Source organism: Cryptomeria japonica, chromosome 4 (genome assembly GCF_030272615.1).
Source record: "Cryptomeria japonica chromosome 4, Sugi_1.0, whole genome shotgun sequence".
Taxonomy (NCBI): domain Eukaryota; kingdom Viridiplantae; phylum Streptophyta; class Pinopsida; order Cupressales; family Cupressaceae; genus Cryptomeria; species Cryptomeria japonica.
The window spans coordinates 703,440,627-703,464,247 of NC_081408.1; the positions used below are offsets into that span (position 1 = coordinate 703,440,627).

The following is a 23,621-nucleotide window of genomic DNA, read 5'->3' on the forward strand; positions in this document are numbered from 1 at the left end:
TGCAAAAGGTAGAATCTATTAATATTCACAAGTCATGTTCATTAGCACTAGGATAGCTTGTAGTAATTTGGGTTTTAGTTAATGATATTGACCCAAAGCAAGGCAAAGAAGAATATTATGATTTTAATCAATACATCTAATTGTCATAAGTGTTTTCTAATATTGAGACACCTTGATTATAGAGAATACTATACTTTTGATATTCATTCCTTAGTCACAAAGCTAAAAAACCCATCCTCCTATTTACTTCATCTCTAAAACAAATAGTAGTACACATGTTAAAGTTTTGTTTCACTTTAAGTATTTATATTTAGTTTACATTGATTGCGCTTATTTGTATGCATCTACTTTCTTAGCCTAGAATTAAACTACATTAGTTATTAGGGATTGCATTTTTCTACTTTCAAACATAAACATAGAGACAATAAATTTTTTACACTAATTTCTGCATTACTCATTCACAAAATAAATCTCCATATAAAAAATATCTAGCAAAATTTTGATCTTTTATACATTGAGCTCCAACATTTTTCTTTTCCTTTTTCTTGTGGATCTAACTTCCTAAATATAATCCCAAAACAAATTTTAACGAAACCTTTGTCTTGTTATAATATGCTTGTAAAATAGTGTTTGATTAAGTTGTGTATTAATAATAATATGATTAAGCTATATATTTATAGGATTTCAATTATATTGAACTCTATTATTGAATGCCATTGAGATTAATTAAACTCAATAATAATTATCAATACAATATTTATAGTATCTATAGGCAATTTATTACTTGTTATGCATATCACTATGAGAAACATAAAAACCAAGGTTGCAGTGCAGCGTAGTTCTTGCTCAATAGTGCAAAGGTGGTCGTGATGTGTTAAATGACAATAGTGGATGCTCGGAGGATGTACATGCATACACACTTCTGGGTATGTCTAATTTTTAAATATCGATAAACTAACAATGTCTGTTATCATGTTCCTTTGTCATAACAAAAATACTCTTGAATTTCTGGTTGAAGTAGAGGAGGCCTTATGAAAAGTTGTAGGGATTCTTATCTTCAAGATAATGCATTAGTTATGTGAGATGTCTAGCTTGTGAATGATCTATAATGATATCTGTTAAGAACTTTTTACATTTGGAAAACCCCAAGTTGTAAACTCATCAATTGTAAAATAAATTTTCTGATAAGAGCCTAAAATTTCTGTCGATAGAAGTGAAAACATTTGATTTTATTTTGTATTCTTAAGTGAGCTTACATGTGCAAAACTCTAAACAGTTATTGATGCAGTCCTGTTTGACCCATCCTGTCCAATGCCTACACAATCCCAGAGCACAATACAATGGTGGAACAATTTTGCATGGTCTTTTTTCTATTCTTTCACCATGTTGAAGCTTGACAGAAAAAAATGATTTCAAACCCAACAAGGAGAAGAAAAACAGAAGCATCTGTCTTTAAAACATCTAATAAAACAAACCACCATGTGTGGCAATATCAACAAATGTGTAAGCCCATGCAACTGTCTCATAATAGGAAGAAAATAAAACTGTACGCTTGAAAGAACATAGTATTGTCTTTTTCTTCATTGAACATTCTCACCCATTCTAAGTATTTCCCACCCTTATGCAGTAACTTCATTTTTTGCAACATGAAATTTTATGAAAATCTTTATATTGATTAGATCAACTAGTTAGTAAATAGTCACTAATCATGGTAAAATTATTTTTGAAAATTCAATCACATAGGCAAAAGAATCGAGGTTCAAGCACCATGAAATGATAATGACAACCACAAGATGTACATTTCTTGCACTAACTTCCCTCTTTCACAATATTTCATGTATCCACCAACAAAAACATGTACTTCACCAAATAAGAGTTGTATTCAAGGTACCACATACTTGAACATTATGTTATTTTAATAAAGAAGTTGAGCCATTCCTAGACCATCCTAGCTTGACCAACTCCACATGACCTCTAAGGAATTTGATTCTTTAGAAGTCATGATCTCAAAAGCCTGCAATGATGAACACAAAACAAGACCCAAAGAAGCTGAAAATTCAACATGACAGAAAAATAAACAGACATGAAGCTAGTTCAAATCCTATACAAATATTTCACAAATGAAGGAAAAAAGTCACGAACTCAACTTGCCTTCTAGGCACTAAAGTTTTGCATGTAATAGAAAAAATGTAGAGGGAATAAAAAACCAGTTAATATTTTCAATCTTCACCTAGTGTAGTATAGACACTTTACTAGTAACGTCACAACCTACACTTTTAAAGACATGTAAATAAACCTCAATATATGGCAAAACAAGGTTGTCTTGCAAAAAGGTCATATACCTTTTTACCATTTGAAAGTTGAAAGATATGAATGCTTGCAGTATTGGCAAGTTGAATCACTTGCCACCAGAAGGACCAAGGTTCAAAATGGAATTGACATCCCACCCACAATAATGCAGTATCTAATGTATAACTTTTAAATCAACAACAATGCAACATTCTGTACATATATAAATTTGAGTGAAGTATTTTCACCAGTCCCTTTATAAAAGGGATTTTTTAAAATATGAAAAATCTAAAATAATGAAAAAGACAACCGACAAACAGGTTCGCAAGTGAAAGAAAATGAACTAGAAGAGGGAAAAGTAAGGTTCCAAAACAAAGGAAAACTCCCTTCCAAAAAAATTCATAACATTGTAGCAAAAACACACAGACATATGATTTTTTCAAACAACAAGCATGCAACCAACTTCAAAAACAAAAATATACTTATTCTACAAGCAATAGTCCATTAAAAATTTAAATGTCAGAGAATTAGAAATAACTTCATAAAATCAAAACTAAAACGGCAAAAGAAAAATAAATACAAGATAACCTTGGAAAATGCAGAATGGGATTGCCTCGTAAATTTAAATAATACTTTTTCATGTATTTGTTAAATCTAATAATCTAATTTATCATGAATCCAAACTAATAAGATTTATGTGTTGCATAAAGGAAAATAAAAATAAATAAATATCAATTTTAGGAGTTCCAATGTGAAAATGAGGGATTCTGTAATTTTAGAAATAAAAAGAAATGTGAATCCTATAAACATAAGTTCCAATGTAGCGTGCATACATGATTTTTGAGATTTTAGGATTTGGGTACCTGGAATGCTCAACTGGATTTTCTGCAAACTTCCTGTTTCTTCATAAGCATTTAAAAAACATCCATTAAATATTCCACTAAACACTAATTGAAAATGTTTGTGAACCATCTACTTCTGTCAAAAAAACTAAAAATAGTTACAATGTACAAATTTTTGGCTAATTGATACAATATTAAGTCTTGTCTACACACTCAAATACTGAGAACACCAAATTTTTCTGATTCAAACTTGGAATAGGAGATATATGGGCAAATTTTAAGAATGTGGCATTTTCTGGAGTGCTAGTTTAAAGATTAATGCCTAAAGATGATAGAGTTTCCTGTCAGAATTTTTGATACAAGGTAGTATACTTGCACTACAACTTCTTTGTAATGCACTTCAAGCTCCGTGAAATGAATCTGCACCATTACATGTCCCATAATTTTAGTGCCTTTCATCAACCCCTGCATTGTCTAGAAGTCAAAAAACTCTTTGAAGTTTGTTGATCATTCCGATTTGAAATTTCAGAGGAATGGGTTTTAGTTAATGATTAAAACCATATTAAAGTTTGAAAACATACCTAGATCCAAACACTAGCACCCAATGTTTTTCCCCCTGTTGTACTGATCTGGACATTAATATACCACTTTCAGTGCATTTCGTTTCGGAGCCCGCCGCACTCCACCGATTTATTTTCCATTAAAAAAGCCCCCTCTTGATGGATAACACATGATAGAAAAAATGTGTAAGAGGCTCCAGAGCTCGTAACTCCTTGTGTCCAAAGAATTTGCCACGTCTGAACTGTTGAATAAATGCCCTCCAACGCACTAACATGATTATTTTTGGTGTGTTCTCTTGCGTTGGGGTCTGAGATACCTCCACATCCGCCAACGACAACCTGACAACGTTTCCACTTTGCAGTCAATCGTTAAAGCCTGATCACATATCTTTGGCAAACATTGAATTAGACTTTGCATTACCTTAACACAACAAAAATCAAGGCATGCTATTGGATGTTCAAAGATATGTTTAATAACTGTTTAATCCAAACCCTGGCTAATAGTTCCATGCGGGCAATGGCTACGCAGTGGACAAAATGGCCCGCCCATGCCATGCCTTCCCATCCTCATCCTCCCATGCCATCACCGTCCACTCTAACGGTCCCATCAAACCATATTGATCTGCCCAACTTGTACCTTCACTCGGGAAAGGAAATGCTTCGTGTTGCCTCAACTGTTGTGCTGACTTCCCCGTGTCGTGAAAAGGAAGGAGCGATTTTTTAATGTTTTTTTTTATTTGTTCATTTTTATATGTTTATATTATCATTTTATTTATTTTTTTATATGAATTTTTAAATATGTCTATATAATGTATTGTTTAATATTTTTTAATAAATAGTATATAAAAAAAATCCATATGTTATTTTTTTATTGCTTTATAAATATGTATAATTTTTTTATTTGATTATATATTGTTATAATATTTTTTATTTAATAGATTTATTAAATTATAATGTTTAAATTTTAAACAAATCTATGAAATAAATAATTTTAAAATTTACTTAAACTTAAAATATAACTACCAAATTTACTTAAAATCATAATGCTTAAGTTTTAAGTAAATCTATAAAATTATAATGTTTAAATTTTAAGTATCACTATAAAACTAATTTTAAGTAAATTTTTATAGTAATTTTTTTTTTATAATTGTTTATTTTTAAAACATATTTGAAATTTAATAAACAATTATGGAAAACAATATCATTATATACAATAGATAAAGTCAACTATGGTTATATTTTAATTAGAGTTAGAGTTCAACTAGGGTTATATTTTAATTAAAGTAAGAGTTCAATTAGGGTTTAATTGTGATTCAAGTTAGGATTACCATTATTTGATAAATCTTAGGGTCAGGGTCAGTTTTAAGGTTCAAAAATAATTTGAAGTTATATTTTTATAGATTTACTTAAATTTGAACCTTAAAATTGACCCTAACCCTAAGATTTATCAAATAATGGTAATCCTAACTTGAATCACAATTAAACCCTACTTGAACTCCAACTTTAATTAAAATATAGCCCTAGTAGACTTTATCTATTGTATATATTAATATTTTTATCCATGATTGTTTATTAAATTTCAAAGATGTTTTAAAAATAAACAATTATGAAAAATAATTACTATAAAAATTTACTTCAAATTAATTTTATAGATTTACTTAAAATTTAAGCATTATAATTTTAAGTAATTTTTTGTAGTAATATTATAAGTTAAAGTAAATTTTAAAATTATTTCTTTAATAAGTTCCTTAAAATTAAAACATTATAATTTAATAAATCTATTAAATAAATAATACTACAACAATTAAAAATTACATAGAATTAATTAAAAAATTATGCATATTTATATAGAAATAAGAAAATAACATATGAAAAAAAAATTATATCATATTTATCAAAAAAATATTAAATAATACATTATATACACATTTAAAAATTCATATAAAAAAACAAATAAAATAATAATATAAACATATAAAAAAACTTCATATAAAAATGAACAAATAAAAAAAACATAAAAAAAACCTCCTTCCTTTTCAAGGCATGGAGTAGCCTGCACAACAATCGAGGCATCTCCGTTCTAGAATAAAAAAAAATTAAAAACATTTTGATGAGACTATTTGAGTGGACGGTGACGACATGGGGGGATGCGGATGGGAAGGCATGGCATGGGCGGGCCATTTTGTCCGTTGCATAGCCATTGCCTTCCATGTGGGGCAGGAACTAAAAAAGGCAAAGCCATTTGGAAAAGAACCTTCAAAGAAAATATGTTTGTGCTTCCATACTTTTGTCATCAATTATATTATAATAATATGCTTATGAGGTGGGGGAGGTGTTTTCCCATAGTACATTAAGTTTTTCAATTAGTTTATTGTCTTATCAATTATAAGTTGAATGAAAAACAAAAATTAGGTGAATTTTCATTGAATGCATGACAATTATAAATTGTAAGCGTATCAACTTGGTTAGCAATGACCAATGTTTTTGATTAAAAAGCAGCCAAAACCGAGGGTTGACTCGAAAGAAATAGAAAAACTATTACCAACACTAGCACTGCAAAAACGTGGCAGTCAGCAAATCCCTACTCTAGTAATCAAAAACAAAAATTGTCTACCAATGTTGGATAACCCGAGATTGAAACCAATCTCGTCCAACAAGCGCCATAACCAGCAGTAAACCATCATAATGTCATTACTATAACAATTGTTAAAAGTAGCAATATTACCATGGAAACAAACGTTCCAGCGAAAAAAACTAAAGCAAAAAGGCAGAGCACCCATGTGCTTGGAGAGCATGAGCCTTGTCCAGTCATCAGCCAGAAACTGGAATAGTTCCTTAGTGGCGTCGCTTCCCAGCCCTTCTGGATCCGCCTTATCCTGGTGGAGCAAGCACAAAGAGGTAGCAGACGAGTGCATCACTTTGACAACGAATTTCCCAATCTTGTTGACATAGGACTCTAGGTGCTCCATCTTTTTCTTCACACCATTTAGATCTTCAGAGATAGCCCTGCAACCCGGACACTGCTCCGCCTCTTTCTTCTCCCCTTCATCAACAACAGTCTTCCTGCCGCCAGAGTGTCTACCATCCTCCTCTGAGGTGTGGGACAGGGGAGTGTTGGAACGAGGGGAGGTGCTCTTGATATCCTCCTTGATGGTCTCTGAGTCAAGGACATTAGTGCCTAAATTGAAGGAATCCAAGGCCTCCGTGGCCTCTAGATCCTCCTCCCCCTTCTCACTTTCTGCTTTCTCATAATCCTCCTCATCTTATCGGCATAATGCTTTCTCACGACCATTTGCTTCATCCTGGATTTGTTTCTATGGGATCTGCATGGGGTGATACCCTCCTCAACATCAGACTCAACGAGGAGGATTTTGGGCTCCTTTCTAGGTTTCGCAGCAGAAGGGTTGCATTTATTTTTTTCCCCAATTTTAAGGGGGTAGGGGGGCCTTGGTCAGGGGATTGACAAGGAGTCAACAACTTTTTCGAAGACTTCTTGGAGCCTTTTTAGAGCCTTCAAGGGGACCCATAATGGAGGGGGCGGGTTGAACCAAGATAGGTTTAGGTGGGCAAAGGGCCTTATGAAAGTTGTAAAGCCTAAACATCAACCCCTAGTGGAGGATGGTAAAATTACCCTCTTGGCTCATACAATTGCAGAAATCTTTGACAATAGACTCAAGAGCATGCAACAGAAAAAAAGAAAAAGAAATGGTGTCATTGTTGCGAAAGTGGTTTAGCAGCGGGAAGTGATAATAATAGAACACGCCATACCTTCCCTCGAGTGTGAAGTATTTCATTATGATTTTGCAAACCTAATCCCACGAGTAGGGTAAACATTCCCTGTTGAAACCCCCACGCATTCTGGTTGGTTCCTTGCCCTTTTTGAAGAAGCGGTTCATGTTGTTTTCGTCCACAACCCTGCTGGTTTTCTTCCATTTCCTTCCTTCAGTGGAGAGACTCGTGGCCTGGGGGATGACTTCTTCATTGATTTCAAATGAAATGTCCTCCATGACCACCCTCCTATCCTTCCAACTGTTGACAAATTGCATGGAGAGGTTTTCATCGAATCCCTTCATGGCTTCCATGAACGGGATGATTCCTCCTTCCTTAGCATACATCCAGACGCACGGGTCGTTGCAAAAACAGTCGTCAATTATGTCTGGTTCAACCCAGACTAAATCCCCTCCCATGCTAGCTTCCTCCAGAGTGAAGTTGAGATACAACGCAAGCCTAAAAGGAAAAATGCAGAGAGGAAAACCCGAGCCAGAGTTAAGAGAAAACAAACGGTAATTAGCCAAAATAACGTGCAAGGTGTAATAATGGTTTTTGGTGTTGTTTCCCAAGGCCTACGTCCGCCACCTCCGTGAAGCATGCGAAGGGACACCTCTTGAGATCTCTGCCAACTTGCAAAGATCGTCATTATGGCGAGTTATAAGGTTCCATTTATTGTAATAATTAGGGTCCTTGCTATTATTAATGATCAAAAGTTGGCACTCCAACCCATCGACGACGCAACAATAGGTGGCCAGCCAAGTCAGCATCTGGCAGAGAAAGTGGGGACCAGTAGAAGCTAGCAAGGCAAAGCCCGCCCAATTTGAATTTGAAAATCCCGCCAGTAGCGTAGCATAGAAGCCGACCCAAAGCAACCTATTGATTAAAGGAAAGTGACACTTCATTGCTTGATAGATGCGATTTGTTTGTTCCCAATAAGGTCCTTTTGCTTGTTAGTGAGAGAAGCTAGGTGCCTCCAGCACCTCATTCCTTTTATCTCCAGTGTCGTTGCAGCTAGAGAGTCCGCCACCCCATTCCCCTCTCTGTAGATATGCTGATTTTGAAAATCTTCCAGCCAGACAATCATGGACCAGATGTCCTTGATGACATTATTGATTCCCCAGCAGATCCCTAAAGCGCCTTTAGTGGCCTCAATAATCAGTTTAGAGTCCCCTTCAATGATCATTTTTTTGGTATTGGTGCCAAGGGCCAGCTTAAGCCCCCCCAAAAGAGCAAGGGCTTTTGCCATGTTGCTCAAAGTAGAGTCAAAATTTCCTGCATAGGCTAAAACCAGGTTGCCCAGGCTATCCCTAATAATTCCTCCCCTTGTCGCTGAACCACTACGAGTAGCACCATCAAAATTGAGCTTGAGCCAAGGGGGGAGTGATGACCATCTGGTATTGAGCCTCTCCATCTTTTTTGAATTGTCATATCGAAGGAAGCTATCTAGCAACTTCTAATTTTTAATCCACCTTCGATCCAGGGCCATAGGGCTGGCTTTCGGGTTCTCTACTTGCTGATGATGGCATTCTCCCTGAGGTAATTCTCAGCTAAGTCAGTCACCGTATCAACCAAGCTGTTGGTGTCATGAAAAATCCTATTATTTCTTTCCTTCCAAATATGCCATCAGACGTGGGGAGGAATGAGTCTCCAAAAAAGAGTGACTGGCAGGTGAGCAGAAGGGCACTTCCAGTTGCTGATAAACTGGTGCAAGTCTTATGAGAATGTCCAAGCCAAATTGAATTTTTGAAGAACTTTGTGCCAAACCCCTAAAGCAAAAGGGCAATGGATAAAGAGGTGATTTATGCTTTCCTCCACACAATTACACGTAACACACTTGTTGGCAAGCATAAATCCCCTCCTCTTCAGATTATCAATAGTAAGGACCTTCCCGTGAAGGGTCGTCCACTAGAAGAAGTTAATTTTAGGGATGAGCTAAGAGTTTGAAACTTCTTTCCAACTGCAACAGTCGTTGAAGGAGGCTACCAAGAGATTGTAAGTTGATTTAACACTGAAAGACCCTGAGGGATTCGCAGTCCAAACAAGTTTATTAGTGTGAGTGAAACAGAGGATCCTGATCCCCTGTAGAAGGGATTGCAGCTCTTCAGCCAGATGAATCCATTGGGGGGTATTTCCCAGACTTTCAGCAAGCCTTAACCAACAGTGGGAGGTAGAGATGTAGTTGCTCACAAGGGAGCCAATCGAATCCTTCAGAGGGATCATGAGACAATTGAACCGGGAGGAGGCAAGGGGTCTGTCCCCAATCCAGTTGTCCTCCCAAAATCTAATTTTCTGACCACTTCCAACTTGCCACTTTAGACCCTACTTGAGAAGTTTCCCGTTCTTAACAAAGTTGTTCCAAATTTTAGACCCAGGAGGGAGCTCATTGGACCAATGTTATAAGCATAAATCAAAAAAAAATTCATTTTGCATTTTTATTTTTTTGGGTCATTTTGGCACGGTGCATGATTAGTCTTAATTATAACATGATTGACTTTACATGCGAATGCTAACATCGAGGTAGATGAATACTAGATGGGGAAAAGTGCAAGGATAGGTGTAATAAATGGCTAAACTATAGGTATATGTACATCTTTAGTTGGGTTTACTTTGTTGTTGACTTAATCAGACCAAGTTTGGAATTTGAGCTGGTTATAGGGGGGACTCACCCTGTATTGAACTAAGCTCTAGTCACTGGACTGTCCCTACCAATTCCTCTCAAAATAAATAATTAAAATATCCACCTCTCTATATAAAAAATAGTTTAAGATTGAGTGTCATGGAGGGGGGCTTCCTATAAAATAGAGTTGGAACTGTTGAGTTTTTTAATATCCACCTCTCTATATAAAAAATAGTTTAAGGTTGGGTGTCATGGAGGGGGGCTTCCTATAAAATAGAGTTGGAACTGTTGAGTTTTTTAAAGAATATTTTAACATTGGTGGTCTCACGAATACATACCTTTGTCTTCTATACCATGTACAGTGATTAAAACAAGTTAAAAAAAAACATTTTCACTCTAAATTTTTTTTTTTTTTAAATCTAAATTTTGATGTTTGACAAGAAAGATTACATTTCTAAGCTGGTGAGGCAATTTCTAGCACCACAAAATAAGAACTTCTATTTAAAGATTAAATATTCCAAATAATTGAATAGCAACCTTTTTTCCTCTTCGTATACTTCCCCTTGGTAAAAAATAGCCAAATATGAATGTTCTTGCTGGTTATTTTCTTGAGGTTATCAGCTAAAATTAGTCAAAATATGTAGCAACATTATGCTACGTGTAGATCGGCAACCCATCTTCTCTGAGAGATGTCAGATTGGAACGTTAATAATATTACATACACTCATGCTTGCTTTCGATGAAGAGCAGGGTGCCAGGAAACCACAGAGCCGCAATTCACAAACTTTTTTATGTGGACTCTAGTTTTGCCATTCTTCCAATGGTAATTTTCCTTTAAAGAATTGTTGCTGCTGAAATAAAATCAGTAAAGATGCTGTCAAATGTGTAACAGAAGAAAAAGACAAATGGAAAAATGAGTTGCTGCATATAAAAGAACTGTTTATCCAAACATTTTGTTGCTCCACAGTGATCATAAGCATGTTTTATGATTCAATCAAAAGCAATTGAGGAGAGAAACTGTTATGCCTAGATGTTATTATAATTCGTATACGCCTTGCCTGTTTCATCTTTTAGGGCCTGGTCAACCTCAATGCAATGTCAGGGTATAGAATATATTTAAAATAGAAGATTCGGAATGGTCAAAGATATAGATCTGTTTTTAAGTTTTCTAAATTGTCAATTTTTGGTTATTTAATTTGATGGTTAATTTTTTATTTTTTTTTTCATATTTTTTTTCTCGACCAATTTTTGTAAACAGCTTTTTAAGAAAATTGTGACTCAAAACGACTAAAATGTCATTATAAATTTTCAATTCTAAAAATATTTTAAAACTCAATTAAAACTCAATCTAATATTTAATGCTATCATAATAAATATTGAGAATAAACTAAACGTTACAGAAAAAATAAAATAAAAAAATAATAAAACATTTTCAAAAAAGGGAAAAGAAAACTAAACGTTTTGGTACTTATGGAGTATTTCAACAGATTACTAGAATCTATCGATATTTCTAGATTTAGTTGCCGCGAACCCGAAACTGCCATGGGCGCATTTCTTCATCGTCAGCAGGAGAGCACGAGTAATTATTCGTTAAATTTCGTCTTTCTTTGGGAATTAACAATGGATTGTTTAAAATTAAACCTTAGCAATCATATACAAAGGTTTTTTTGGTTTGAATTCAAAATTTAACATTAGGATTTAAAATAAACAGATTTTATGGGAGCGTCTCGGGCAATGTACATTTTAAGTAACAACAGAAACGCAGTCAAAAGAACCCTATTTTAATTTTTAGGTTGTAAGATTTTCAAAACCCTATTTTAGCTTTTAGGTTGTAAAGCTTTCTAAACTATATGAAAAACCAGAAATTATACACAGGTTCTATCACAGGCATTATTTCCTGTGAGAAATTTAATGAAGATAAACAAAGAGCGGTATTTTAAACTGCAGCTTTTGAGGATTTTTAAATGATAGAAAACTGCTGAAAATTATTACAGGGTTTATTATTAGCATTCTTAATAGAGAGTTTTTCAGTTGAGTATTATGTGTCAGATGGGTTTCTGTGATAAATTTTAGTTGACAATGGAAATATGGCCAAAACAAACCCCATTTTTTGATTGGTGAAACCTATTTACCACCCAAAAGACTGACTTGTCCACTACCAAATCTTCCAAATTTGTCGTGAATATCCCTTCTGAATTGAAGCTATGGTTTGTTGTTTTTGCCAGGGCCATAAAGTTGAGTACCGTTTTGACCATGGCCAACACCTCCTGTGTTCTTCGACATTTAAAGCATTTTGAGGCATTAGTTAGAAACAACAAAAATTGAGAGTCTTCCAGCAGTTCAGAGTTCAGACACCGTGGAAGTAAACCTATCAAGTGGAACAGATAGAGAAAGTAGGAGAGAGAGTGTGCAGGAATGTTCCCTGATAATGGAATACTAAAACACCTTGATAGTGCGAAGATGGGCAGTTAAAGAACCACACCCCGCAACAAATTTCATTCACTAATTTCGATATTGAGGGAGTGTAGTGTCCTAAATTGCGCCTAGTGCATTTATGACACCTATGCATGATGCTCGGTGCATTAATGACAAATTCATGATCAAAATCCCATCATTTTGACATCATAGAGCCTTGAAGACAAAGTGCCCATGTTTGCCCTGAAACCCCATTTGGGCCTATCTTCGGGAAGACGGCAGCGCGCCACACAGACGTTTGCGTGCCACACTAATGTCTCGGTAGATCTGCGGAATCTTGCATCTTGCAGTTAATCAGATGCCTTCTGACGCATGTTCTGTGCCTTGCTTCTGGCTGTAACGGTCATCCGTGCCTCTTCCCAGCCTTAAAGGCCCTTCTTTGCTCATTTTGAGGGGTTCTCTTTTGGGACTTCTACTTCTTCCAGTTGGCTCTTGATTTCTTGGCTCTACTCTTTGGCATTCTTAGATCTATCTCATTGATGCTCTCTTGAAGGCTCTACAAGCACTATCAAACAACTTCTATCTACAACACTCTTGCAATCATCTTGCAACAAGCACGTATCTTGAGCTTCATCATGCTCGCATCTCAAGAAGGGGGGGTTTGGCTACACGCCTTGTCTTCTCTTTATCATTTATCTATCTTTTATCATTGCATGCAATTTATCTAGCATATCTCTAAGGGTATCTATTATCTAGATGCCTTGTCTTCTCTTTATCATTTATCTATCTTTTATCATTGCATGCAATTTATCTAGCATATCTCGAAGTGTATCTATTATCTAGGTGCATTTAGCTTATCAATACATATCATTTTATCTACTTGCAATAGGGGTTTGCTTCCATTAAGCGGAGTATAGTTTCTATTTGCATGTTTATCTATTATCTTTTATCCAATCTATCTATTTGGTTGTCCGTGGAGGTGGAAACACCAAAGCGGGGGTTTGAATGAGGCAGACCCCTATACAGCCCCAACATTTTCCCCCGTCTGTGTGTCTGTAGGCTACGTATAGGTTTTGTGCAGTTGCAAAGAGTTGTTGTGCGTCATTCATTGTATTCTATGTTCTCTGATTGTATAAACGACAGTGCACCGCACTGGCATCCATGCACCGCGCTAGTGTCTGAGACCCGAGACTTTCCTTGTTCTGTGGTATAACCTACTTTTAATTCTGTATTGCATTGTTAGTTCAGATTTCTATATTTCATTGTCTCCGCACTTTAATCATATAATTGTTCCTCTACTAGCATAGTTTTATTTTGTTGTTATCCCCTGGCTCACCCTTAGCACCAGTATAAGTGAGGTAGTGACAAATTGATTTGTTCTCTAGGATTTATCATCTTAGATGTGACAAATATCCTCCTCTACATACTCACAAAGAGGATAAGGTACATAATTTTGAAAAGAAGGCGCAACCAAAGCTTGACCAACTGCTATTATTTGACAAAGGTGCATAGCTTTAGGGTCAGCCTTGATTGTGACAACTTGGTTATTAGCTACAAACTTTACAGATCCATGAAGAGTAGAGGACACAACTCCTAAGGTGTGAAGCCATAGTCTACCTAGAAGAAGATTGTAAGACAAAGGACCTGACATCACATGTACAAGGGTTGGAATAGTAACAGGTCCAACCTTTAAGGACAATATGACTATTCCTACAACGGTTTTACCACTGTTGTCGAATCCTCGAATGAACAAGGAAGAAGCTGCCAAGGTGTTTGGGTACACCTTGATCTTTGGTAACAAATCCAGGCTACAAACATTGAGTGTAAGAACCCAACTTGGCTCTCCTCTGCTGACTGTTTCTTTTGAATGCAGTAGATTTGAATTTGTTTTGGTTTTTGAATGTTTATGGATTTTTTTGTGTTTTTTTTGGTAATAATGAGCAATGATACAATACTGAAATAAACTCCTATGCTTAAAATAATACTGAAACAATAATATTACTGCTGGAATTAATTTACGAGACTATCAAGGGAATGTTGTTCTGTTTTATGGCCAATATGCCTGGAAAACAAATTCATTACAATGTAAGATGAAAAACCTGATTTTTGCTGTCCCAGTAGTTGAAAAATCTGCAAACTGCAAATTTTAATTTTTAAAAAAAAAATTTACTGTTCACGTGGCACTGTAGCAATCCGTACGGAGGCACTGTAGCAATCCGTACCGTACTTGTTAATCACCAAAATTTCTTCAATAAATCTGCAATAATTTTTCGTGAATTTATTCTTCAATTCGGCGCAATTAGATGCAAATAAGACCTCTGAATGAAGTCTTCCTGAAACCAAATATCACTGAATATTTCATCAGCTCAGATGGTGAACATTGAAGCAACTACGTCCTCCAATGGTGGCTGAAAACCCTAGTCTCCAGAGCAAACCCTTTCAATTTCACAATGCCAAAATAAATTAGCCATCCTCTTGTTTCCAAATTCAACGCTATATATTCTTTTTTGCAAGTCGTACCCTAATCCTCTTAATTACAATTTTGCTTGTAATTTCATTTAATTTCACTTTGGGTGTCAAAACGATTTTAATCATTAAATGGGCATTTAATTTTAATATTTCAATAGTCTGGCTCAGATAATTTAATTAAAAACATGGCCCCGTCTAATGATGAGTTGACCCTCAAGTTAAGTGATTATAATATAAAGTCACTTTATAACTTTATTATTAAATCACTTAATAATAAATGCTAAGTCATTCAAACTTGTCTAACTCCACGAATATTTTGAATTTAGCTATGTTGTCTGAAACTGGAGCTCACTAGTTGACCACCCATATGATCGTGATGTCTGCTAAAAATAGCAGGGGTCCATCTCCAACTGCTAAAAATAGCCTGGCCAAGCCAAACTTAAAGCAAAACTCATCATAAACAAACTCTGGCAACCCAGAAGTGTACTCTGCTTTGTTCCCGGAAGATCTCCACGCCAAGGTGACCCTCTATCCAATCCTACTAGCCTACGAGGGTCTTTGATAGGCTAATCACAAGCTAGAGTGATGTCTCTAGCTAGAAGGGGACATCACATTGAGTGTCGAGCCTGTGTCAATGAACGTTTATCTAATACCAACACCGTTTGCATGAACAATTATCATTAGAGGATCTACCAAATTTCTCACTTCTAGAGGCAAAAGCTCATGAGGATAGACAATAATATTTGGCGAATCCTCATGAATATGATCCATCAACACATTCACATCTGCTGGTCTCGCAGAAGAGGGCAATAAAATCTTTTGCAAAGCTTCCTATAGCATACCTTGACGCATTAGAGCAGTCTGAAGCAAATCCCATAGTGAGATTTTAGCAGGAGTAACCTTAAGTTGCTCGATAAGATCATAATCACTAGTTCGTTTATCTATCGGTAAAGGTGCTTGAGGAAGACTAGGCTGAGAAGGTGGTAAAGAAACTTGTGGTTGATCGAGAGTTTGTTTATTGCTCTGAGTATTATACGTATGAGCATTGGTGTTGTAAGATGACTGTTTAGATTGCATAAACCTTGTGTATAAATCAGAAGTTTCTCCTTTAAAAGGTTTTCCATTAATGATTTTAACTTTCTTTGGAGAAGGACTTGTTGCGGTCACATGAATGTAAGGTCTCTTTGGCCTTTGAGGGGCTGCAGAGACAACAATAACATTCATGGACTTATCATCTTCAGATGAGGATGTCGTGGAGGATGACACTTCTTTTACATCTCTTTTGGAAAGAGGTGCTTCTAAGAAGTCATCTAAAACTTCATCCAACATATCAAAATCATCCTTAGAGAATGCCTTGTCAAAAGCATCAAACTCTAAGAGAAAGAGATCCGACATTAATCATTCACGTCAGGTTCACCAAAATGTAGAGGAGGAGATTTGTCACCTCTAAGATGATAAATCCTAGAGAACAAATCAGTCTGTCACTACCTCACTTATACTGGCGCTAAGGGTGAGCCAGGGGATAACAACAAAATAAAACTATGCTAGTAGAGGAACAATTAAATGATTAAAGTCTCTTTGGCCTTTGAGGGGTTGTAGAGAAATATATATTATGTCAGGGAGACTCTTGCCGATCTGGAGAGTCGGTGTGACATTGGTCTTCGGTAAGACCTGAGAAATGTTGGCCCGATAGTTGAAGTTCTCCTGATGGATTTGTTTTTATTGAACATCGGTGTGTCTCTTGCCGATGAGTTCATTTAAACTGCTATTGACTTGTTCGTCATCGAGGTGATTTGTGACTTCGATGAGACATTTGCCGATGGTTGTTCTCTTGCCGATAAGGCTGACAGTGAGATAGATATGTCTCTTGCCGATGCTCGTGGACTCAGTGTTTCTTAAAGGACGTTGGGAAACTTTGACTATCGATTTGAGATTTCAGATGTTCGCTGATAATGTTCCTCTTGCCGATGAACTTGAAGGTGGACTGTGGTTGAATGGGTGCTGACTTGGCTGGACTGTTGATGTGTATGATAGACGTTGGAGGACTGTGTTGAGTTGGTAGTGATTGTTCATGACAAGATGATGAACATGGGTGATCGATGGACTATATGGATGTGGAATAACATTTGTCCGTGATGAACTATTCTCATTAATGGGTGTAGCCATTGTGAGAGTCATACTCCATGACATGAGTATCTGAGAAAATATCTCCCTAGCTAAAGAGGGAGTGTTGACGTGTTAGTGGCAGGAGACTATATGAAGATCGCCGCCCATAATCACCGTCCAATTATCATTGTGGGCCGACTTAATTAAGGGACACATCCCTTTTCCATTTTATGGATGCCTCTCTTCATGTCGTCCCTCTTGAGAAGAGAAATGACCCTTGATAAGGGTCACTCTTGCACATATATATACATAAAAAAGGATCGAAGAATTCATTCAGATCGAATACATACACACATAGGCAGATCAAATATACTGGTAATCTGCATTATCTAGAAAAGTAGTGCTCGGGGGAGATGATAGCAGTATATCATCTATGGTTGGGAAGGCAACTATGATCTGAGTCATTGCTTGTGGTTAAACACGCACACCCAACAACAGAGAAGAGTGAAGAAGTCCCAAAGGAGGAAGTTTCTATTAAGCAAGATTCCGTGAAGGAAAAACTACCTCGGGAGCAGGATTCTCCGAAAGAAGATCTCCCCAAGGTACAAGCCTTGGAGTCTACTCCTAACAAATCATGTTCTCTATTCAAATTAAATGCATGTTTGGGTGATGATTGGGGCTCTTTAGACTTCACTGATTCCCATCTCGGTGAATACAAAGTTGATCCCATCTACCTGAAATTTCCTAAGATTTCATTCACTTCGGCTACAAAAGATGATTATGCATATATAAAGTCGGGTGATGCTTATCATGTTGATCATCTTTTCTATACAAAGCCTCCTTCCTTTAAGGAGTTGCATTATATTTATGGTCTTGGATATAAACTTGTATCACAACTCGGTTATGATGGGAAAGGTTGTGGACCTAATGAACAAGGTATTCAAATTCCTTTGGAAGTCGAACCTCATCACCACAACACTGGATTAGGATATCGCCATACGAGTCAAAGGACGAAGCCATGGTTAACTATTAACATGGTTTCTGTCAATCCTCTTCCTCTTAAGCTTATTCATCCAGAACTTATTGATAATGTTGCAACGCCTAATGAGATTCCCTTGGACCTTTTTCCTTTGGAAGAATCCTTGAAGGAATTTCTAGGTGCTTCTAATGATTTGCCCTCTTATCACCATAAACGCTAATTCCCTTATTGTTTAAATATCCAAGCGTATTTTGGGGAATCCGTTGAGCAGGGGGCACCCTTATCTTATAATGAAGAGCATATACCCATGTCTCATCCAGCAGACCATAGTGCACTCCTTAGCGGATAAACTATTGATGTCATTATGAGTGATAAAACTCCCGATAAGGTCATCAAGGTTGGGAAGTGTTTATCCTCCGAAGAATTCAAAGAATATTTTGATCTTCTACATCAATTCCTTGACATCTTTGATTGGGCTTATAAAGAAATGCCAGGCATTGATGAATCAATTGTGGTGCATAATATTGTACTTAGTCCCGATGCTAAACCTGTGAAACAAAAGATTCAAAAAATGAATCCCAAGGTGGCTTTATTAGTTAAGACAAAGATAGAAAAGCTCTTAAAGGCTGGTTTTATTCGTCCTATTGACTATTCGCCTTGGATCTCGAACATTGTTCCAGTTAGCAAACCTAATGGTCAAATCTGCATCTGCATGACTTTCGAGATTTGAATAAAACTTCTCTCAAAGATGATTTTCCACTCCTGAACATTGACATGATTGTGGATTCAGCCGCAGGTTATGCTTTGCTCTCTTTCATGGATGGTTTCTTAAGGTAGAATTAGATTCGCATTAATCTGGAAGATCAGTATAAAACTGCCTTCGCGACTCCTTGGGGAACCTTTTGCTATGTTGTCATGCCATTTGAGTTGAAAAATGTAGGAGCAACCTACCAATGAGCCATGACCCTGATATTCCATGATTTCATCCATAAAATCTTGGAAGATTATGTTGATGATATCTTGGTAAAATCTCTTGCTTGTTCAAAACATATTGTAAATCTTCGATTTGTCTTTGAATGGCTTCGATTATACAAGATGAGACTAAATCCCCTTAAATGTGTCTTCAATGTGGATGCAGGGAAGCTTTTGGGATTCATTGTCTCTTGTCAAGGAATCGAGATAGATACTGATAAAATCGACGCAATTGTAAACATGCCTCCACCTAGAAACATCTCCTAGCTTCAGAGTTTGCAAGCGAAGATTTAGGCCATTCGCAAGTTCGTGGTGCAATTGGCTGATCATGCTCTTCCTTTTACATGATCGTTGAAGAAAGATGTTCATTTCAAATGGAATGAAGAATGCCAAGAAGCTTTCGATTCTATTAAGAATTACTTGGCTAATCCTCCTATCCTAATGCTGTCTATTTCTGATAGACCTTTCTTTTTGTACATCTCTGCCTCGTCTCATGCTCTTGTGGCTTTTTTAGCTCAACGTGATGATGAAGGCTGGGAGAGAGTAGTTTATTACATTAGTTGTACTTTAATAGAGTATGAGACTTGATACTCTGCTGTGGAGAAACAATGTCTAGCTCTCGTCTTTGCAATGCAAAAGTTAAGACATTACATCCTTCATGCAGAAACACGAGTTATTGCTAAAAATGAAATTCTCAAACATCTCTTTTCAAAGTCTGATCTTTCAAGAAGGTTGGCTAAATGGGGGATGCTACTCTCTGAGTTTGACCTGAAATTCATAACTCAGAAGTCAATTAAAGGGTAGGTCATCGTTGATCAGTTGGTTGATGCCCCTTCTCAAAAATCTTTTCCTGCCTTAGATCTTTTCCCTGATGAAGATGTATTAACCACTGGTCAAGAACCTGTATGCGATATTTATTTTGACGGATCGAGATGTCAAACCGGTTTAGGAGCGGGTGTGGTCTTGGTCTCGCCTGAAGGAAAACCAGTCCCTCTTTCGTTCCGTTTAGAATTTCATTGTATTAATAATATCTTTGAGTACAAAGCCTTAATTGTTGGGTTGCATGTCGCGATCGCCATGGATGTGAAACATATCCACATCCATGGAGACTCTGAGCTTATTGTGAATCAGGTTATAGGTGCATATCGCGTCAAGCAATTGAAGTTATCTCAGTATAGGGATTTAGTCATAACCATACTGAAATATTTCACTTCTCATACGATCGACAGTATTTCACGGAGAGAAAATTGTCATGTGGATGCAATGACAAGCGTTGCTTCCCTTGTAGGCCCGAACTTTGGACAAGACGAATATCATTTCGTGGTACAAGTCCTCCGCTCATCGACTGTAACTGATCAAACCCAATTTGATAATTTCATATGCGGTCATATTGATTTAGGAGAATGGTTTGCACACATTTATAATTATCTCAAAACTGTAAGTCTTTTCGACGACGCTAGCAAGAGCTCGCATGTGTAGATTGGAAAACTTGCCACCCGTTATATCCTCTTATCCAATGTCCTTTATCGAGGATCCTATAATGACCTTCTTTTATGTTGTTTGACAAAAGTTGAGATACCCCTTGCCCTCCAGGAAGCCCATTCAGGCTCTGGAGGTGGGCATTTTGGAGGCAAATCTTTAATCCCACAAATTGATTCACATGGGGTATTACTAGAAAACAATGGAACAAGACTCCTTTGCCTTTGTCAAGAAATGCCCCCAATGTCAACAACATAGTAACTTGATTCGAGCCCCCACGCAGGAGCTTTGAACTCAAGCTTCTCCATGGCCTTTTTAGACATGGGGTTTGGATATCATTGGCAAGATATCTCCCCCTTCCTATAAGGGTCATACCTTTATCATCATTGCTACCAATTATTTCACAAAGTGGGTCGAAGCTATACCATTGCAATCCACCACTGCTGATATGGTTTGTGGCTTCATTGTGGATAACATCATTCGTTGTTTTGGCTTACCTGCTACCCTTGTTTCTGATAATGGTACACCATTTAAGAATAAGGAGGTTAAGCAATTTTTTGAAAAATTTCACATTCAGCATTGCTTTTCTACACCTTATTACCCTCAATCTAACTGTCAAGCAAAAGTGTCCAACCGGACTATTTAACAGATTCTACGTAAGACCGTTACTAAACATGGCAAAGATTGGCATAATCGTTATATGCATTGTGAGCCTATCGCACGAGTGTTTGTATGGCTATGGGGACAATACCTTACAACCTCGTGTATGGTGTTGATGCTATCATGCCTCTTGAGATAGAAATTCCTTCATTGTGCATCTCTCTGAAAGGGCTTATCGATGATGATTCTTATCATACTCTTCGCTTAAATCAGCTTGAGTTGTTGGACAAGTGCCGTCTAAAGGCCCTTCAAAATCTCCAAGCTTATCAAAACTCTTTGTCTAATCAGTATAACCAAAGTGTTCTACCCCGAACCTTTAAGATAGGTGACCTGGTTCTTTGTGAGAATCAGAGAAATGTAAATGCACCACCCGATCAAAGAGGGAAGTTTAGCCCGAATTGGTTAGGTCCATACATCGTCAGCTCCATCTATGGTTCTGGTGCTTATGGTTTATCTCATATGGATGGTACACCTCTCAAGGAACCTGTCAATGCTTTGCACCTGTGTAGATATTATGCATAGAAAAAAAAACTTTGTGTATCATGTGCATGATGCTTCGATTTCTATGCTAGTTATGTCATGATATATCTTTATCAACATGATATCTAATTATCTTTGTGTTTTGAAGTGATTGTGCATATATAGGTCTGCACGTATGTGTGTGTATGTGTATACATGTTCTCTCTATATCTTAAAAACATCTATATGATCATCATCATGGAATTTAATCATGCATATATGTAACAATATGTAAAGTAAATCATGATGTACATCTACTCTAAATCATCCATCACATGAGCATACATAATAAGTATATAAAGCAAAAAGTACATCCATCCATAATGACACAAGATAAGATCAGAACGTTGAATCTCATATATATATGTAAGGTATCAATGTACATGTATCGCATCACTACAAAAACATGTGATGTTGGCATATGTGTCTCTAAACTACATCAATACATCTATGTATAAATAAAAAATAATGCTATACATCCGATGAATAAAAAATGAATCACTTTGTACAACTCAAAATGTCTCATGACCCCTGAGGAGGATGGGTCCTTGAGGTCGTAGGTGCCGGAGGATCCTGGTCTTGGCGTGAGGACTGCCTCACTGAGGTGGACTGTGATCTCGCAGCAGTAGTGCTCCGTGACCACAAGCCCCTTAGCTCTCCGCGCAACTCCGCCACGGTCTCCCGTTGCATCATGAGCTCCTCTTGTAGTGAAGCCTCTCTTTGGCATGCTGCCTCTAAATCTGCTAGCTACTGGTGCACTCTGGGGTGGTCAAGGTGACCAACGATGCCTTGTTGGGCAACAACCACCTATCGTCAAAGGTCATCGACTTGGTTCTGTAGAGTATCACATGCCCTCTCGGCACTCTCAGCTCACGTCACTGCCCGATCTCTCTCTCCAAGGATAGAGCGGACCTTCAGCAAAGCCTAATCCCTCTGCCTCGTCACAATGGCCAGTTGTGTTGCTCCCTGCACCAGCTCCACCCAACCCTCCTCATATCATGTCTGAAGTCGTGCTACTGGCTTGAACATGTGGGTGTGTGTCCCTGCTATCTGGAGGGGCCGACAACTATCTAGTATGGCCCCTGAATTTGCACGATAGGAATGATCTCTGGGAGTGCCTGGTGAATAAAGCTCAGCCACTTGGCAATGTCCTCTGCAAACACAAAATATCAATCTATCAGTATCCATGGCATAAAAATCTCTTCATGTTTATGTACATATCAAAGCATGTATGGAAAAGACTGAAATATATGAACTGAAATCACAACGCATACTGTAAATGATGTTCAATTTACATTCAATATGCAAGTTATATTCTAGTTGATATTATCTTGTTTTATGTATTACTGATTTAAAATATAAATTTGACTATCTTCTTTTGTATGGCAGGTGAGAGGAGCATTTATTAATTTCAATGTCCTTTCTCACAAATGCCATTTGATATATATAGCAAGCTGGGTACGATCAAGCAATGCCTTAACCGGTCATGTCTTTTAGACATGGCTGATCAAGACATTAGTTGATCGTGCCCCTTCGCTAATCATAATAATAATACACAGTGTTTATTTACCAACCGATACCAATCGGTGTATGCTTACATTAACACCCGATAACAATCGGTGTATGCTTATCGGTGTATGCTTGTCTTAACACCCGATAACAATCGGTGTATGTTTATTCTGCCACCCGATATTAATCGGTGTATCACCCGATATCAATCGGTGCAAACATATGTTAACATCGATACTAATCGATGTTTGGTTGACCTGATAATTGTTTGTTTATCATTAAATAAGTTTACCGATATAAATCAGATTGCAATGGTTAACCCGGTTTAATAATCGGTGAACACAAATAATGTAACCAATATTAAATCAAGATTCTATGCTATAGAATGATAATCGACAGTTAAGCATTTTGATCGAACTAATTAGATTGATCAT

The 23,621-nt window shown here is 36.8% G+C and overlaps 2 protein-coding genes across 5 annotated transcripts in view; one reads left to right on the forward strand and one right to left on the reverse strand.

The window, feature by feature from the left end:
- Positions 1-8,360: 8,360 nt before the first annotated feature.
- On the reverse strand, positions 8,361-8,873 carry LOC131036176 (uncharacterized). Its single transcript, XM_057968002.2, has one exon. The coding sequence runs from the start codon at positions 8,871-8,873 to the stop codon at positions 8,361-8,363; it is 513 nt and encodes a 170-aa protein (XP_057823985.2).
- Positions 8,874-11,528: 2,655 nt separating this feature from the next.
- LOC131036175 (protoporphyrinogen oxidase, mitochondrial) overlaps positions 11,529-23,621 on the forward strand; it is a 335,812-nt gene continuing 323,719 nt past the window's right edge. For 3 of the 4 annotated variants that reach the window (XM_057967998.2, XM_057968001.2, XM_057967999.2), the window contains exon 1: positions 11,529-11,658. In XM_057967998.2, coding sequence (XP_057823981.1) covers positions 11,550-11,658 — 109 coding nt within the window. In that variant the 5' untranslated portion in view covers positions 11,529-11,549. The remainder of the gene's footprint in view (positions 11,659-23,621) is intronic. The other variant, XM_057968000.2, reaches the window with a different exon arrangement.